The following is a 20,063-nucleotide window of genomic DNA, read 5'->3' on the forward strand; positions in this document are numbered from 1 at the left end:
CAGAAAAGAGGAAAAAGAACAAAGGAGTGGATGAAGCAATCATTGAGGACGGATATGTGGAAGTGGGTTTTACTATTCTCTTTTGTGCCTGTTTGAAATTCTCCATAATAAAAGATCTCGAATATACAGGAACAATGTGTACATGTGGGAACCTGCCATAAAATCAGACGGTCAGTTCCTTGCACCACCTCCACCACTACAAAAGCCCCTTGCCTCCTCTAAGAGAATGCTCCCTCAACCGTCACAGGCAGTTGGGAGGATTAAGTCATCGGGCCCTAAACCCAACCTGGTTAGCACTGGAATCATCCGGAAGGATCAGGGGGGAGCGTTCAGCTTTAAGCGGGGAAGAGAGTGTCTGAGGTTTCCTTTTAAATACTGCCGAACCAGCCCGCCTGGGGCAGCGGCCGCCCTTGGAAATAACAAGTGCGTATTTGGTTGGCATGTTCCCCATGCAGCTTGGAAACCAGAGCCCCAGCCGGAGGCAACTCCCCAGTACTCTGCCTCCGCGCGCTGAGGGAGGCGTCTCTCCTCTTTTCGCCACATCACATGTGAGGGACGTGGCTCACAGGAGATCCGCTCCCACAGGCGATCCCGCCGGCCCTACCTTTTCCTCTCCCACTCCCCCTGCTTGTGTTCCCTCTCTCGCTGTGTCTCTTTCTGTCAAATAAAGAATATCTTAAAACTAACTAACTAAAAGTGGGGTTAAGATTAGGACTAGTGCACCGTCATCATGCTATGCAGAGTGCCTGGCACACGGCAAGTACTTAGTAGCTATTAGTTATTACTGTTATGTCCCCTGTTACCCCTACTCTGTGGCAAGGTCCTTGAGGAGCTCTGTCTTGTTCATTTTACTTTCTCATGCTTGGCACACCGCCTGGGGCAGGACAGTTCTCGATATAAATGTGTTGAATGAATAACATCCATCACCCAATCAGTCAACACTTGTTGAGCCCCTGCCAAGCGCCAGGCACTAATCCATGCGCTGAAGATGGAGCAGCGAACAGAACAACAAAGCTCTGGGGCTCGTGCTCCAACAGACAAGCACATGTACGGCTGGACAGAAGGAGAAACACAGAGTGAGCCTGAGGGGGCTGGGGAGAGCCAGTGGAGGGGGTGAGGCTGCTCTTTTATATATGGCAGAAGGTCTCTCTGAGGTGAGCGGAGACTTACAGGAAAGGAGGGAGCAAACCACCCAAATAGGTGCCGAACGCAAGCTCCAGGCAGAGGGGACAGCAGGTGCAAAGGGCCTGAAGCTGGCAATGCGTGGTGTTCCTGAAGAATGAGGAGGCCAGTGGGACCCGAGGGGCATGAATGAAAAGGCTTTCATCTCTTTTTCTACTTGGTTAAAAATGAGCACATGACACAATTCAGTAATTGAAAAAGATGTATTAAAATACCCACAAAAGTACAACAATCTTGAAGAAGGAAAAAAAACAAAAAATAACAACGAACTCAATGGGTTTTTCCCTAGCTGGATACATTTCCACTGAAAACCTATAGGTGGTTTGGGATTTTCACCTCTTAAGTAATCGCTTCTAGGTGGCCCCTGATCACACGGAACGTTAAAAGGTCTCCTTCTGCCACTAATTAGACATGGGAAGGGCAGCCCTGCTACCCGACTGTTGTCATCTGTGGCCAGGCACGGGGACACTGGGTCGCAAGAGAAAGCGCCAAAAAATCCAGAGGCGGTTAGGAGAAAACCCCGGGGCCGAGGAGGCAGCTGTCAGCACCAAGTGTCGCTGCACTGGGTGCCCCTTGCATCCCAAGTCCCCGTCCCCACAAGGAAAGGAGGAACCGGGACTGTCGCTTTCAGGAGGTATTAGGAACATCTACTTTATTCGCAGGACCTGTGGAGAAAAAGGACAATGCGCCTTTTCTCTGTAAAAAAGGACTCAAGGAAACATTACACAGACGAATTGGTCTCTCAACAATTTGTGTCCTTTCTACCTCACGGCGGTCTTGGTCAGCTGTCCGCTCCTCGGGTGGCAAAGGCTCACCAAGAACAACATCATCATCAGCTGGAAGAAGGGTGACGATCCCAGCACCCCACGCCCCCAAACACACATGCACACACAGGGCTTCAGAGGCTCCTGTGGTTCTCCGAATGGATGCAAGGAAGTTCCCGGGGGCACGGCGAAGTCGCCCACTTCGCAGAAATGTGTCGGGCGAGCCCCGGGTGCCCCCATACCAGCTCGCACCCCTTTGCGCCCGGCGCCCTTTGGGAACCTCTGCAAAGTCGGCTTCGGGGTCATCGCCCGGAGGTGACAGCAGGCAGGCAGGCAGAGCGAGCTGCTCCGGGCGCGCCTGAACCCCGCGGCAGGAAAACTAGCCTGGGCCGAATGTGCTCTGCACCCGGCTAGCCGGGGTCCTGCCCGACTGGGGGGCTTGCCCATCATTTTAAGTGGCAAAGAAATTCTGTTAAAATCATCCAGAAAAAAGGGGGGAATGACAATAAAAACAAGTGTTCGCTGACCTTCCCCATGTTTTTCATCCCCAGTAAAAGATAAAAACTCATCGGCTCAAGACGGGGTAAGGAGGGTAGTCAGTGAAGACGATGAATTCTTGGAAAGGATGCCCCCATTTCCCCTCACCTCCTTATTTATCAATTCCACATAATGGGAAAAAGTAGGGGGGGGAGTAAAAACAAAAAAAGAAAAACCAAAAAAACCCCACCCCAAACGCCCAAACAGTAACAGAGAAGAGACTTCCAGAGCAGAAATGCTAATAACCCTACCTGCTGATTTAAAAAATCTAGACTATCTTTAACCTTTGAGGCCCCGTGAAGCTATTACAGAGCCGTGACCAATGCCACCTCTCGCTGGAATCATGACAGAAGCTTTTAGAAAGACGGTTCTCTAGAGATAGCTCCGGGATGCCACAGACTGGCTTTGTAATTATCCCAATTTGTGCCTACTTAAAAGGAAATGAAACTCCTCTCCGTCGGCTGTATGGGGACCCTTATTTCAAGCAGGAAGGACTCTCCAAATGGCACCATACTCCTCAAGCAAGACCTGGGGTTCCTACTTCAATTACGTGTATGATATTGATCTAAAAGTACCTAGAAAGAGGTGACCTTGGCATTTATCCTTTGCTGGTCTTGCTATGACAAATCCACCAACTGATATGATCAAGGGTGTAACATTAAGGTCGGTCTCAACATATAAAGCAAAAAACCAAAATACCAACAAAAACTTCCCGAACTGTGTTCAAGGGGCACAGCTAACGGAGGTTTTCTGTTAGAGGCCACCCTGGGCATGACGCCAGGATAGTGTCTCCACTCTCCAACCACGATAAATGCAAAGACTGGTTAAGCCCTGAGACAGAAGGGCCATGTCTACTGAATACTAAAGACCTGCTACCATCTCCAGGAAGGCCAACCACATCTAAATGACAGCGACAGGAATGTTTCTGACTTTTCCCAACTGTAAAGGACCCTGAAAGAAAGTACAAAACAGCAAGAAAATTTATACATACGTAAAATCATACCATCTTTTCATCATGCAACATTGGTTCCCCGTATCAGATTAAATAGAATATTTATACATATCCTTTATACACATCTTTTTCTCCTTCCATGAATGAACATGTGCTTGTCCTTGCCCAGCTCTCCAAGGCCACAGGTGGTTATGGGCTACATTTTCTGCATAAGTGTCCCCTTTCATTTGTTTCTTGCTTAGGATATGTTCTGGGTCTTCTCTTAATTTTTCCGGATGTCCGCATACACCACAGACTCTGACTTGTTAATCTTGTCACTGTGATGTCCACCAGAGTGGTCTAACTGCGCATATATGACTGGGCCCTGGAGAAGAGAAGGACAATTAGGGGTTTGGGAAAACCGGTGGTCCATTCAGGGGCAGGGGCAGAAGCAATCATTAAAGTGGTAATATTAGGGTTCCAGCATCATGAGTTCCTTCTTCTGAATGTCTTCAAGAAGACCTCTTAGGAACAGTATGTCCTGGGCTGACTTTAAAACAAGGTCGGGGATGCTCTGGTGATTGTTAAAGCTGGTGCACGGAGGCATATTACATTATTCCGTCTACTTCTGTATCCGGGAATTTCTATACAATATAATATTCCTCCTCAGGAAGTACCCTTATCTTCGTACCTGCCACAGAATTCCTCAACCCTTGTAACTGGGATCAGAGTTTTAAGGACTAAGATGGGCACCTGAGACCCACTGAAATTGTGAGCACCTAAGAAACCAGCATGTTGGGTATCACCCAAAGATATGATCAATTGTGAACTGATCACTTTGTACAAACAGGTGCTTAAAAACATTTCAAATATTCTCTCATGTACCTACCGAGAGTATAATTCTTTTGGCCTGATCCTATCATAACTAGTAAGGCTATTGCTTCTTTGATATCTAAGACCAGGTAACTATTTTTCCTGTTTTAAAATAAAAAACCAAAAAGCTATGATCTGGAGCAATGTGAAGAAAACTCTGGACGGACTAGTATGGAGGAGGCCCTTTGGCCTCAGCAGTGAGGAAGGGGGCTCCAGGGCCCCAGCCAGGACAGCCAGGGAAGGCGGGCTGCTGGGAGGCACAGTGAGCCCTCTGGCTCCTGGGGAGGAGGACTGAGCAGACACTGGTGTTTCAAGTATCAGGTGGGTGCTCGCACTTCACAACCCTTATTGTCCCTCCCTTCCAATCCAGAGATTCTAAAGTTAGAAACAACAATAACACAATAGCCCCGATTGCAAAAGACAGGTTCAATATAACCCAAAGTCAACTTTTCTCCCAATCCAGGAAACTCTCCTTGAGAAGTCAAATATTGTGCTTAAGCTTTCAACTTTGGAATCATAAGCTCAGTAGCCAAAAGCCTGTAGTTTCAACTAAACATCCTTATTCCTACCTGGGGGCCCCAGAACTTGCATCCCCTAATGTGTCGTGGGGGATCCGGAGGAGTGCAGGTCCTCCAACTTCTCCAGAAGGGACATGCCGGCTGTCAGGGCCACATGATATGCACCTGAAGTGGTTAGAAAACAATATCCCAGGGCTGCCTCTCAGGCCAACCACCTGTCCACTAACAGACTGTGATTGAGACCACTGTAGACAGTCCAGCCAACTGCAGGTGCAGAGATCGGCTGGACTCTCCTGGCCAGATCTGCCCAACCAACCTACAGAATTGGGAGCCAAATAAATATGGTGGCTGTTTTAAGCCATTATGTTTTGGGGTGGTTTGTTACACAGCAATAGCTAACTGATACACTAGGTAAATGGAAAAGAAAGAGAACACAGAAAACAAAGACGAAAAAGAACACAGAATAAGTGGAGAATCAGTCAGTAAATGTTAAAATACCAGTAAGGTATCTCATGTGAGACAGTGTTGTCTTCCATGGCAAGAGGACACAACAATTTGTCAAAAGCAACTGGGAAAACACTGAAAGATAAAAGAAATTCCCTCCTGTTGATGGATTTGTGTGTGTGGTTTGTTTGTTTGTTTTTAAACTGCTTACCACTATCCCATGTCCTCATTCCCTTTCCCTCTTAGAATGGGGCCCCGAGGTCAGGGATTTTGTTAGTTAAGTGCCTAGAGCAGAACTGGGCAGACCCAGTAGGTGCCGGTGAAGGGGTGTATGATGTAATGGATCCAAAGGAATTCTGGGATGTGGGTCAAGATCAGGCATCTGCTGATAGTAGCTCAATCTAGAACAGCTCTTTGAAGCTGGGTTCTGAAGGTTATTTGGAAGCTGAAAGTATCCTGGGTCTCTGTGGAACATGGAGGATCCAGGGAACGAAGATAGTCACTTTTGGGTATTCGAGAATTAAAACAGTACCAAGAACAGCACCTACGCTAAGCTAGATGTTTTTACTGTACGTCTTGGCACTCACCCCCTCTACCCTCCACTTTTTTTTGCAGGGTGGGGGTGGGGGGGTACTTTACCACACAGAATTACAACAATCGAGAGAAAAGTTGCTCTGGATACATTTCGCCCCCAACTATTTACTGCATAAATTGTCCTTAACTACTGAAAATGTTTCAAGAAACAAGTCGCTTGGGGCGCCTGGGTGACTCAGTTGGTTAAGCAACTGCCTTCAGCTCAGGTCATGATCCTGGAGTCCCGGGATCGAGTCCCGCATCGGGCTCCCTGCTCGGTGGGGAGTCTGCTTCTCCCTCTGACCCTCCTCCCTCTCATTCTCTCTCTCTCAAATAAATAAATAAAATCTTAAAAAAAAAAAAAGAAAGAAAGAAACAAGTCGCTTGACCCAGGTCTAGAGATAAAATTACTCCTGAAGTCCATGTGTATGAAGTGTATTCCAATATAAAAACATACTGGTGAAGGTGGGGGGAGAGGGATCATGAGAAAAGGGTTACGGAAGAGCAAGGAGGCCCACCTCCAAACATGCACTGATTACGCAGAAGCCAGTGTGTTCTGTCCTGCTGTCCACTTTCCGTAGTCTCTGCAGCCCTTTCTAATCTCAATCACACCCAATCCCCTAGCACAGGTACCACCAAGAGAGAACATCTGCTTTTACCATATGCTCAGTGACTGTTCATAAAACACCTTTTTCAGTATTTATGTCACTGCCAAAAATAGGTGTGAAACACAGCTACGTATTAGGACTCTGAGATAAATGAGATCGAGTATCAAAACGGACTTGAAAAGAACTGGACAGGCAGGAGACAATAAGCACCTGCCTTTGAGCCAGACAGATCTGGATCTAACACCAGTTCTGCCACTAACTAGTAACTTTGAGCAAGTGACTCAACAAAGCTTCAGTCTCTTCATGTGGAACATAGGGACGATAAAAGAACGTGCCTCGTAGGGCCGCTGTGAGAACCAGATGAGGCGATGAGCGTGCGTACTTCAAACATTACCGCATCCTTGTGCCCCAGCTGGTAGGTACCTAACTAGTCCACTCCATCGCTGCCCCCCACCAATCCCTGCCTTTTGCATTCAAAACATTAACCATTTCTAGAAAAGGATTCAGGAAAGAGACCCACAAAAATTATTTTAAACTAAACTTCACAAAGAAAGAGTTTTGCTTCTCATCCCTAATGCCAGAATACTCTAAGTAGTGCCTACCTAACACCCTTCCCAACCCAACCTTCTACTTCCACTTCGCTGAAGAACCCTAATTCGGGTTTGGTGTTCCCCATCCCTTTGCTCAGGTAAATGACCCCACCCTTCCCTGCCCCCAGGGGTGAAGCCCGTCATCATCCCTGTCCCCTTGCCGATGACTGGAAGAGACATCAGCATGTGACCCACTCCCAGTGGGGACTCAGAGAAGTCTGCTGGGGGGCTTCTGGTAAAGGAAATCCGTAATAAAAACCGCATGGGAGGAGCTTCAGCTCTTCTCCCAGATGCCTTTTCTCGGGTGCTGCCGGAAACCATGGTGGCCATCTGGAGGCTGCAGGAAGGAGCCCAAGAACAAAGACAATATGCAGAGGATGAAAGAAGAAGGCGGAAAGAACTATGTCATCGATGACACTGTGGGGCCACTGAACTAAAGAACACAGAAGTACCTTGCATTGGGACCGCTTGTGAGTTAATAAACCTCTGACTGTTAAGGCTACTTTTACTCAAGCCTTCCAATTATAACAAAAATAGTGACCAAAAACAGACAAATAATACAGCAAACTTCATGTCCTGGTTGGGTGTTATGTCTCATCTTTTGTAAATTTCCTCCTTAGTGCACTCCTGTTAGTTCTATTCTTCTGACAAAATAACATGGAGTTATTTATTCCTCCAAGTAGTAATTACTAATGCTATTAGATTCTCGGATGGTGCCTGTGGGTAGGAAATGGAAGGTTTTGCTGATCAGGGAACATGTCATGATAAAAGCCCTGGAAGAAAGTACCAAGGGATAGCTTGCAAGTATTCCTATCCACGCCCCCACTTCACCAATCTGATTGCTAGCAGGGCCAGCAACCGCCTTTAGCCGTCCTTACAAAGCACAGTGCACCATCGGCCCTTGTAATTAAAAACAGAAAAATGAGAAGATCGACTTGCCCCAACCCATCATTTCAGAGATGAGAAACAGATGCTGAGGTGAAATAACTCCCCCCAAGTTAACACCACTGACTGGATCCCAGAGTCAGTGCCAGTCTGTGACACATTACTAATTCTTAAAACACTACCCTGGAGTTCATCTAAGTATGAAGATTTTCTCAAGGCTGTCAGGGTATTTAAAAAAAAAAAATCTGTTCATTCAGATATTAAAAAAAATTTGGGACACCTGGGTGGCTCAGTTGGTTAAGCGGCTGCCTTCGGCCCGGGTCATGATCCCAGGGTCCTGGGATCGAGCCCCACATCGGGCTCCCTGCTCAGCGGGGAGCCTACTTCTCCCTCACTCTCCCTCTGCTTGTGCTCTCTCTGTCAAATAAATAAAATCTTAAAAAAAAAAAAAAATTTCAGGCCATCACAGAAAAGCCTAAAAATGATCTTAACAACCCAGAAGACTCTAAGGTTTTTGAGGGCAGGGTCTGGGTGCTCATCATCCCTGCATTTCCCAAGTTCAGCCACACTACCCGTATAGTAAGCACCCACATGTGTGTGGAAGTGATCAAAACAAAACATACAGAGGAATGATTAGATTTTTTTTTTAAATTTTATTATGTTATGTTAGTCACCGTACAATACATCATTGGTTTTTGATGTGGTGATCCATGATCCATTGTTTTCATATAACACTCAGTGCTCCATGCAGTACGTGCCCTCCTTAATACCCATCACCAGGCTAACAAATCCCCCCTCCCCCCTCCCCTCTAAAACCCTGTTTGTTTCTCAGAGTCCATAGTCTCTCATGGTTCATCTCTACCTCCAATTCCCGCCCCCCCCCATTTTTCCCTTCCTTCTCCTAACGTCCTCCATGCTATTCCATATGTTCCACAAATAAGTGAAACCATATAATTGACTTTCTCTGCTTATTTCACTTAGCATAATCTCCTCCAGTCCCATCCATGTTGATGTAAAAGTTGGGTATTCATCCTTTCTGATGGTTGAGTCATATTCCATTGTATATATGGACCACATCTTCTTTATCCATTCGTCTGTTGAAGGGCATCTCGGCTCTTTCCACAGTTTGGCTATTGCGGACATTGCTGCTATGAACATCGGGGTGCATATGGCCTTCTTTTCACTACATCTGTGTCTTTGGGGTAAATACCCAGGAGTGCAATTACTGGGTCATAGGGTAGCTCTATTTTTAAATTTTTGGGGAACCTCCACACTGTTTTCCAAAGTGGCTATACCAACTTGCATTCCCACCAACAGTGTAAGACGGGTCCCCTTTCTCCACAACCTCTCCAACATTTGTTTCTTTCCCTGTCCATTTTTGCCATTCTAACTGGTGTAAGGTGGTATCTCAGTGTGGTTTTGATTTGGATTTCCCTGATGGCTGATGATGATGAACATTTTTTCATGTGTCTGTTAGCCATTTGTATGTCTGCTTTGGAGAAGTGTCTGTTCATGTCTTCTGCCCACTTTTTGACTGGATTATTTGTTTTTTGGGTGTTGAGTTTGAGAAGTTCTTTATAGATCTTGGATACCAGCCCTTTATCTGTAGTGTCATTTGCAAATACCTTCTCCCATCTGTGGGTTGCCTCTTTGTTTTGTTGACTGTTTCCTTTGCTGTGCAGAAGCTTTTTATCTTGATGAAGTCCCAAAAGTTCATTTTTGCTTTTGTTTCACTAGCTTTTGGAGATGTATCTTGAAAGAAGTTGCTGTGGCCGATGTCAAAGAGGTTACTGCCTATGTTCTCCTCTAGGATTTGGATGGATTCCTGTCTCACACTGAGGTCTTTCATCCACTTTGAGTTTATGTTAGAGAATGGTCGAGTTTCATTCTTCTGCATGTGGCTGTCCAATTTTCCCAGCACCATTTATTGAAGAGACTTTTTTTTCCATTGCATGTTTTTTCCTACTTTGTCAACAAAGATTATTTGACCATAGAGTTGAGGGTCCCTATCTGGGCTCTCTATTCTCTTCCAATGGTCTATATGTCTGTTTTTGTGCCAGTACCATGCTGTCTTGGTGATCACTGCTTTGTAATATAGCTTGAAATCGGGCAACGTGATGCCCCCAGCTTTGTTTTTCTTTTTCAACATTTCCTTGGCGATTCGGGGTCTTTTCTGATTCCATACAAATTTTAGGATTGTTTTTTCCAGGACTTTGAAAAATGTCATTGGAATTTTGATCGAGATGGCACTGAAGGTATAGATTGCTCTGCGTAGCATAGACATTTTAACAATGTTTATTCTTCCAATCCATGAGCATGGAATGTTTTTCCATCTTTTTGTGTCTTCTTCAATTTCTTTCATGAGTGTTTTGTAGTTCCTAGAGTATACATCCTTTACCTCTTTGGTTAGGTTTAAGGAATGATTAGATTCTTAAGAGAATCCTTATGTTTGGTTGCATTCAATTTACAAAGGGCAATGAATTTCATAAATTCCCTAATTAGATGAACAGAGGAGGTCAAGTAAGTTTTCTTAAACTGTGAAAACCTTTGCAGCCTCCGTTAAACTGAAGAGAGAGTATAGCATAAGGATTCTGGCGACGACAACGTCCATCCAGTACTCCGGTGCTCGGCCAGAGGGGCGTCGCTATGCAAACTGATGATGGCATGTGAGTGGCGGTGAATAAATGCATTCACCAGGGGCTCCTGGGTGGCTCAGTCAACTGAGCATCACGTTTGATTTCAGCTCAGGTCATGAGCTCAGGGTTGTGAGCTCGAGCCCCGCGTTAGGCTCTGCGATCAGCGGGGAGTCTGGCTGGAGATTCTCTCCCTCTGGTCACCCCTCCCCCCGCCCCCCTGCTCACTCTCTCTCTCTAAAATGAATAAATAAATCTTTAAGAAAAAAAAAAAGCACACACTAGGATCACCTGCTAATGCTCTACAGTGTTTGGGAATTTTATGGTGTGAATGAAGCAAATGTTTTAACCTTAGGAGACCAGTCCGTGTTTTAAGTTGACATGGCCACTAAATGCAAAGCCAAATAAAACAAAAGCGAGAAGAGAAGTCTGCTAGGAAATCACGTGATCTACTTCTAAGCCTTGCGTTAACTGGCAAAGGATTTGTAAGTTCCAGAAACAGGTAAGGCAGAAACGAGTTTTAACAAGTCCAACTGTAAAATAAAAGGTACTGTATGACTTGATAAGAGTAACTGAGTCAGACAAAGGTACTCAGGTACATGCCACCCGAACAGAAACCCTGATTTACAACCTGATGGAGACGGAAGAGGCCTTCAGGGGTCTGCCCTGAGCACAAAGGAAATCACCCAGGAACCAACTGTGAGGAACGCCACAATTTTACTCCCAAAGCTAATCTGGTGTTATCTTGCGGATGCTGAAAAATGCCAATACAGATCAACACAATGGCTGGATTACTTCTCACCAACCTCTAGAAAATGCCATTGAGTTCGGCCTGGGCAGAACCCTGGGGGTTCACTCGCAGCAAATGAGCCATCACTGACTCAGGGATAGCAGGCATGGCAGGGGAAGGTGTCGGCACTCCAAACGGGGTGGGCAAGTCTGCTTCTAGAACAGTGAGCCTTCAGCTCTCCTTCCTCTGCTCAGCTCCCAAGCAGGGGTTTCTTTCTGGACAAAGTGACGAACCCGAGAAAAAAAGACTCTCAGCAACTGATACTTAGAGGTCCCCCAATGAAAGACAGCCAGCACTTCATACCAACTGTGAAGCCCACTACCCAGGAAGCTCTATCTCTGTACAAAGAGCTTCTGAGCAGATTTGAGTACCTTACATATCAAGGGTCATTATAAGAGAAAAAGGTAATTGAAAAGAAACAGCAAAATCAAGTGACAGAAGAAAACATTAAATAAAAAAATCACATAAAACCTAAGAAAAAATTATATGCTCAGAGAGAAGAAAAACGCATTCATGAAAACAAGTACAGGATATTATAATTAGAGAGTAAGAAATAGCTTTTTGAAAATTATTAAAAAAGGGGCACCTGGGTGGCTCAATCAAAGCGTCTGCCTTCGGCTCAGGTCATGATCAGGTCTTGGGACTGAGCCCCACATTGAGCTCCCTGCTCAGTGGGGAGCCTGCTTCTCCCTCTCCCTCTGCCTTTCCCCCTGTCTGTGCTCTCTCTCTCTCAAAAAGATAAATAAAATCTTTTAAATAAACAAATAAGTACTATGTAATAAAAAAACAAGGCAAATATTGGCTCCATGAAAAACAAAAAATTACAAAAGGAAACAAATATATGTGGTACAATGGTGGGAAAAAAAAAGCTACACACAACTTTGAAATATACCTAAATCCAGTGACATAACCACATTGGGAAGAGGCCTGTGTGTATGTATGTGTACAGAATGTGTGTCGGGAAGAAAGGCTGGAAGAAAAAGAAACGTATATTCTCATTTTCCATTCTATGGAGTTGGTAGATAATATCTAAAACTGAAATATCTAGAAGTAGTAATATAATGAAGTTGTTTAGAAACATGAAGATAAATACCAGAAGAAATAGTTAAAAGAATGTAAAGCGTTTGGCTCTTATTTCTTTAATTTTTTTTTCTTACTCCCTTCTTTTCCTTCCCTTTTCCGACTCTAATCAGATATTGCCCATCTTCTCTAGTCTGCCCTTCTCTTCGTGCTTCATTTTGGGTAGTTTCTATTGCTGTGTCTTTGAGCTTACTGATATTTTCTTTTGTGGATTATGCCATCCAATGTTGTCCGCCACCCCTCCCCCCCATTCTGGTCTTTTTTATATGTGTCTCATTATGTCAAGGTTCCCTTTAAGGTAATTTAAAAAGTTTTCGTACTTGTTTAAAAGTCCTGGTTCTATGTCCATTGTCTGTCATTTCTGGGTTTGTTTCTATTGATTGACTTTTCTCCTGGTTTTGTTATTATTTTCCTGCTTTTCTGTATGTGTGGTAATTTTTGATTGGTGCTAGACATTGTAAACTTTACATTGTTGGGTGCTGGATTTTGTTGTATTCTTATAAAGAGTGTTGGATTTTGTTCTGGCATGCAGCTAAAATACTTTCAGTTTAGTCTGATTCTTTGAAGGCCTCCTTTTAAGCTTTGTTATGGTGGGTCCACGGTGTCCATATCCTGGTGCTAATTAGCCCTACTACTAAGGCATGACCATTCTCAGGACTGCAACCAATACTCTGTGTATCATGAGGTCTATGTACTCTGGCCTTTAGGAACACAAACAATTCCCAGCCCTGATTGGTATCATATAACCTACTGCTTTTCAGGTGATTCTTTCTCTGGTTGGAGGGTGTTTTCTCCCATGCGTGCAAAAATCTCTACTCAGAAAAGGCTCAAGGGAGCCCCACCACTGCACATCTCTTTTTTTTCTGTGTAGTTTCTTCTTCTCTGGTACTTTGCCTCATAAATCCTAGACACCTTGATCTCCCCAAACACTGACTTCTGCCCCTCAATTCAGTGGGACAACTGAGCTCCGTCTGTGCTGCCCCTCCCAGCACTGCAGTCTGGAAACTGCCTCAAGGCAGTAAGCTCAGACAGTCACAGGGCTCCTCTTATTTGTGTCCTTTCTCTCAGGGATCACAGCACCACACTGTGCTGTTTCATTTTCCAGTGTCCAAAAATCATTCTATCTTTTTTCCCCCTCCTTGTCTGTTTTCAACAGATGAGCAACTCCCATAGTGCTTCAAAGCAGAAGAAAAAATTTCCAAGCCTTCTTCAGATTCAGATGTTATGCCTAACTCTCAAGCCTTTATTTATAACCCTATTCCCATTTGCAACCCGAATTAGTGAACTGAGGTATCTGAGATACACTATGTTATCTGAGAGAGACAGATAGACTAGGAATTAGTCATGAGCCCTGATGCTATGACAGGACAGAGAATGTGCTAGAGCTTGAGTTCTAGACCCAATTCTGCGATTTGCTGGGTGTGTGCTTTTAGTGATTTTACAACACAATGCCTCCGCATCCTCACCGCATATTAACAGCTGTGGACTAAGGCTCTGAGTACCACTTCCACAGGTCACTGTTATTCTTTTCTTTCTTCCTTTTAAATCTATGTGAGCTCCAAAACACCTCAGGGAAAAGCTGTCACTGGCCAAATTCCTTAGAATGCTTTCTACCCCAGAAGGACAGAGTCGGTACTAAGCTCTGGAATTTTTGCCATGCCACAATTAGAGTTCCAACAACACAGCCGAAACACAGTATTAACCACGATGCTAGATCCTATGCTGAGTTCCAAATAAAAGTTATTTCTCTTCTGTACTTTCTATGAGAAGTAGAAATCAATGCCCTTCCTCGTTCATCAAGCCTACCAATTATTCGGATACGTGTTTACTTTCAAATTCTTCTAAAGAACTCATACAAAATATTTTTTTCTACTTTATTTTCAATACCAAGAATATCAACTTTTTCCTGCTAATTCCTTGTCTTACAGAGCACCTCAAAACATAATCTAGTTCCCTAGATTTATTTCCTTAAGCAATTAAGGAATTACATCAGACAAGGCCATTTCCTAATTTCATTTGGCCGAGAAGAGCGGCATTATTAGTAAACAATCCGTTAGCGGTGCCTTGGTGGAAACCTTTACTCGGGGATTCTTCTCCACATATTTTCTTGTGGCCCTCCTAAGCCAGCTCTTATTCCCCCTCTTCCTCTCTTGCTCTCTTTCCTGTCTCATGGCTCAGTATTGTTTCCTGCATCAGGAAAGTGACAGAGCACCAAACTACAGAGTACAGAACAGTGGGCAGAACTGCAATCAGCCGTTACCTGGTGGGATCCAGAAGGCAGGCTCTTTACTAGACCCTCTGTGTCGGAGGGGGACTTCCGTGGGGCCTGCTTAACTGGTGACACACTCTCTGATGTACTGCAGCTGATGAGTTGGCAGTTTGGAGAACAAATGTAAAAAAATAAATAAATAAAAATAAAAAATTAAAATTAATGGAAAAAAATACAGATATGGAAGTGATGACAAGATGAAGCAGCAGATAAAACAAAACACAACAGAACAATGAGTATCAAAATGGTCACAGATCTTGAGGCTATTTTTCATCCCTGACACTATTTCTTTCAAGTCAATGAACCTACTGTGTGTGGATAGAAACCAATGTAGTGTAACCTTGGTTTGCTGCTTTGTGTTTTCCCCCTGCTACCACTCCTCCTCTGGGATTAATGCTTAAAGAAGCTAAGCCTTCGTAATATCAATCCAAGGCAAACCTCTGCTGAATGTATTTCAAAAATTACAGATCCACATCCAGGCTTGTCGCCTTGGCTCATCTCATCCCTTCCATTCCTTAGCTCCCCATATTCAGTTTCCCCACTAATACTACAACCCAACCAAAGAAAACCCAGGAAGTGACGAATGATAAGAAACTGTGAAATGTCACATCACAAAGGCTGAACTTTGTCAGGGCTCTGGGCATCTTTCACAACAAGCATTATCTCATAAATAAAGAAGGGAAAGTGAATGCCAGGAGGTAACTCATTGGGGATTCTCTAATGGTATTTGTCAGAGCTTAAATCCTTTATGATGCATTTTTAAAGAAAATCTTAGAGGTTTGGGGAGGTCCACATTCAAGTGTGGTTACTAAGAACAAAGCAAACTGTGTGTTCTGTGAACTGTGTCTTCTCTGAAACAGGAAGCTCTATGAGCTCTGTATCCCAAACCAAAATGGTCTGAGTATCTAACACAAAGAGGGTCTCAACCACCAATAACATAATTCACATACGAAAGAACACAAGAACACTAAAACACACACACACACACACAAAGCCACTCTACGTGAAGAACATATATATTCAGATGATCATAAAACCTCCAGGAAACCTGACAACCCAATTTCCCTGGGATGGTACGCTCAACAAGTTGCCAATGCAAACACAGGACGTATTTATGGACAAACTATAATAACTGTTGGGTTAGCTCAGAGCTAGCTGGTTAGTTGTCGACAAGGGGGATGGGCTGAATACATACACATCAATGTTAACAGCAATGGGATTAGTTACCATGTGTCTAGTGGGAGTGGAAGAGGACCCCAGCCCTGTTACAGTCCCAGTGTGTCCTCTATGTCAGCCTTCCTTAAGAAGTGGAAGATAAGCAGGATCTGATCCCGGCACACCAAGGTAGAAAAAGCAGGGGAGGGGGAAAAAAAACCACAGTAAGAAGAGAAGCAGCATTCATGATGCCATGCAGGATTCTAAGGCACACTTTTCTGCCCCCTCCTGACCCCCAAAGCAAGAACTATGGACCCTGGTGGGTCACCACCCTGGATTAGTCTCATGTTGAAAACCAACGCTCCAGTTACAGTTCATCGTAAAGCACTCACCATGCAAAGGGGAAGACAGAGTCAGCAGGACAGAAGCATTCCAAGCAAACAAGATCTGAATTTGAACACTCAAACGTGTTAGAACACGGCACTCCTAAAGACCGGAGCAGCACGGGGGGCCAGGGCTCCCACCACCCAGCAGCACGGGGGGGGGGGCCAGGGCTCCCACCGCCCAGCAGCACAGGGGTCCAGGGCATGCAATTTCTCAGAGCACACTCCCTTCAGGCTGCTGATGGCGAGCCCGTGCACAGGGGGCCCGGCTCGTGCTGCAGCCCGAATACAGCCTCTGCTCGGTCTTACCCCGGGAGTCCTACAGAGCTTACATGGGCTAGCTGTCCAGCTGCAGCGGGGGAGAGAGAAGGTCCTTCAGTTAGACATGCACCCTCTGCTCCGAGGTGCTCTCTTTGAGAAGCCATAAACAGAAAGAAAATCTACTTCTCTTTATTGCTGGTACACTGTGGTGTCCAACTCTTGTTATCCCAGTTTGGAGGAGTCCAGCCATGCATTCAAGAATGATCAAAGCAATAAAACTGCTTACAAAACAACAGAAGGGAAAAGCCCTCATCATCACATCTGCTGGAGTTGTTTATTAGCAGCAGGCTTTGGGACTAGCGCTTTATATTCACCCAACTGAAAACAAGAACCTTGTGCGATTACTACCAAGAGATTCAAACCACACTGATAGTGGGAAAGGGACGTCTGTGGCTTCGTGGTCCTAACTGTGGTCCATCCACGGCACCAAACCCCAGACAGGCACTCTGGAGCAAGCAGAGTGCCACAGTCCACGCTTACCCACAGGCCACCGCTCTCTGCTGCCCCCCAAGGACACACTCCCCGATTCCGATGTGAAAACGAAAAGTAGCTCATACTTCACCCTTCATTTTCCACAAAAAATACACCAGTTTTTTTATTCCTTTCCTCCCCCCATTTTCTCCCCCACTTCACCCCCCCTCCCCAAGCACTGTTTCTTACCCAGTATAATCCGGTTTAGAGTTTCTCCTTCTATAAAGGACAGCCAGGATCATGCTGATGAGCAGAGTGAGACCTAGGACCACAGCAGTAACTATACCCACCACCACCCAAACTGGAAACACGGGCAAGATCTCTAGAGAGAAAGAACAAAATCGTTTTAAGGTACTTTCCTACCAAGAGAAGAAGTGGGATTTTATTATATTAATAATAAAGTGCTTTAGCAGTTTCCACTTCCTCTTTTATTGTCCACATTACAAACTCCTAGTGTCTAAATGATGAAGTACAAATATTAACGGATGAAGAATGAGCTACAGAGCGAAGCATTTCTACGCACACAATCCCTCCCTCTCAATGCCCTAAGGTCAGAGAAATTCCAGGGGTGTGAATTTACCTCAATTGGCTCTCCAACAAAGCAGACTTTGTCTCAAAAGGAGACACCAGAACCTGCATTTCCTGCTTACTTTCCAAAAAAGGGAAGAAAAAAACTGTCCTGCTTCTGCAGATGTGAAAACTTTCTCTTGGGGAATATGGAAGCAGTATTAATCTTCTTTCCCACTGCCCACCCCACCCAACCACCGTGAATTCAGTCTGACTTCTGATTAATACTAAAGAATGCACACTGCTGAATTTGGATCAGCGGGCTCCAGATGAAGAACCTGGCTAGTCCAGCTGGAGAAGCAGGGGCGCCCTGAACGCGCTCGTGTGAGCAAGCCACAGGTCCACAGGGGCAGGGGGCTCAACTGTAGTACAAACACACTCCTTCCCAACACACCCGGAAATGTAAGTCTTGCTCTCCACCTAAACCTGAGATAAAAGGGACTGTGTCACCACTGCCAAAATACCCAAGGAAGTACCTTTCTCTACGACATAGAGCCTAATGTGTCCTGGCTGGGCAACAATGTCAGGAGGGTTTTTGACGTCACAAATATAGGTGCCATTGTGTATAAACTGCATGTTTTCTATGTTGATTGACGCATCTTTCTTGTCGAGGTCTCCAGCCCAGCTGATTCTGTCCTTAAATGGTGGGTAATTCCCAGGATACGCTTGCCCTTGGGAGTAGTGGAAAAACTGCAGTTAGAAAAAAAGAACACATGAGCTCTTCTCAGTGGCAGGCACTCTAAACTCTGTAACAGGCATGCTGTGGAAGGTTCTTTTCAAAAGACTTCACAGAGAAAGAAATACAACTTCATATGACAAGTGAGCTATGGAATAGAAGCCAGACCAGAGTTTAGAAATCACAGGGTTTGACCCTATTTCAGTTGAAGAAATAAACTCGTGTATCATCATCTCAAATCTTCTCAATATGCCACTGATGAAGTGATTACTCCCCATTTCTCATACATAAGGAAAAGGAGACCGAAGGAAGCCATTTGCTCAAGGTCACAGTGATAACGGGGTGGATCCAAAGTCAAAGTCAGGACCATCTGACCCTTCAGAGCCAGTGACCACACCATGACTGAGCCTGTAAATCCAAATGTTTCGGTCTGAATTCACGAAGTTTACCATTTAGTTCTACAAAGACCTGAAGTAAGCAAAGCCTAAAGTTCACAGATCAGTTAGTTAATCTGATGGGCTTCTCCCTCTTACGTATTGGTTTCCTAGGGAAATGTTACGGGTGTGTGAGAGGAAGCCCAGACACCCCAATGTCCTCGCTTCTCTTTGAAGATTCCGCCTTCAGCTAACTTTCCTCACACCTGCTTTTAGCAAAGGAACTCATTTCTCAAAGAAACCTTGTCAAGCCCAGCACCTTGGAAGCTAGGTATGGTCTAATGGGTGGGGGATCTATCCTGATACTTGGCTTCAATCCCAGCAGCTCTGCAGGGGGCTTGATGCCCTTCTTGTTATTCACAGGTGCGATGATAGTGGGCCAGGGGAAGAAATCAGCATTAGTCAAACACAAGCTCCGTGGTAACTCAAACAGAACATTTTTAGAACCCTCTGAGCACAGCGAATCCTCTGTGTGATTTAAGGACATTGATATTTTGGTAACTCCCCAACCCCTCTCTCCACCTGTGGTGTTCCCCTGAGCTCTGAATCCTCACCCAGCTGCCTACTCACTTTACAACCCAGCTGCCCCACCTCCAAGTTTGTCACCTTCACCTTCCATCTGTGTGTCCCATCTCAACTGGTGGATGACTGCATCTCCCAAACCATAAATCCCGGAGTAACCCTTGATTCCTCTACCTTCCTTCCCACCCAGTCAACCTACTAATCCTGTCAATTCTACCTCTTAGTTTTTCTCTTCTCTCTACTGAAGTTCCACTGATAATACATCATTTCGTGCTCTCATCATCTTGGACTGTGGCCTCTTAACTGCTCTCAACCTTCTCTAATCCACCCTCCATGATGCCTAAATGATCACTGGAAAATATTAATAGTAATAATTATATTATTATTATTACCATTTATCAAGCATATACCCTGTGCTTAATATAATCTATATGCTTGTTAAGAACAGCAAGCATTCTTATTTCCTGGGGTGGAAAAGAAGTGGGAGCAGATAGGGAAGGACAGGACCAAAAAACCCCCACAAGATTCAAGATTTAAAAATTGGGTCCTCAGACAAACACAACTACCCAAAAGAACTAGCAAAGAAGGTAAACAAAGGGGAGAGAAGATGAGTTCCAGTTTAGACATGGGGACCCTGATTCCACAGACCAGAAAAGCCATCTATGGTATGTCAGGCTTGAATTTTCCTGGAAATCTGTAAAAACCAAAGCATCCAGCTCATCTTATTAAATATATTCTGATACTTTCGAGTTAAAAGATCTTATATCAATAGCTAAGCATTCTGGAATTACCTGTAATCAGGTTGGTATGTAAGTATAAATTGATTATCCTAATATGCTCATGAAAAATACAGCATG

General features: G+C 44.7%; 1 protein-coding gene across 1 annotated transcript in view; it reads right to left on the minus strand.

The window, feature by feature from the left end:
* Window positions 1-1,340: 1,340 nt before the first annotated feature.
* Window positions 1,341-20,063, minus strand: part of MPZL1 (myelin protein zero like 1) — a 62,459-nt gene continuing 43,736 nt past the window's right edge. The window contains exons 3-6 of the mRNA XM_044915958.1: window positions 18,051-18,264; window positions 17,197-17,329; window positions 14,669-14,771; window positions 1,341-3,799 (exon numbers count right to left, since the gene is read on the minus strand). Coding sequence (XP_044771893.1) covers window positions 3,698-3,799; window positions 14,669-14,771; window positions 17,197-17,329; window positions 18,051-18,264 — 552 coding nt within the window. The 3' untranslated portion in view covers window positions 1,341-3,697. The remainder of the gene's footprint in view (window positions 3,800-14,668; window positions 14,772-17,196; window positions 17,330-18,050; window positions 18,265-20,063) is intronic.

Source organism: Neomonachus schauinslandi, chromosome 6 (genome assembly GCF_002201575.2).
Source record: "Neomonachus schauinslandi chromosome 6, ASM220157v2, whole genome shotgun sequence".
NCBI lineage: Eukaryota > Metazoa > Chordata > Mammalia > Carnivora > Phocidae > Neomonachus > Neomonachus schauinslandi.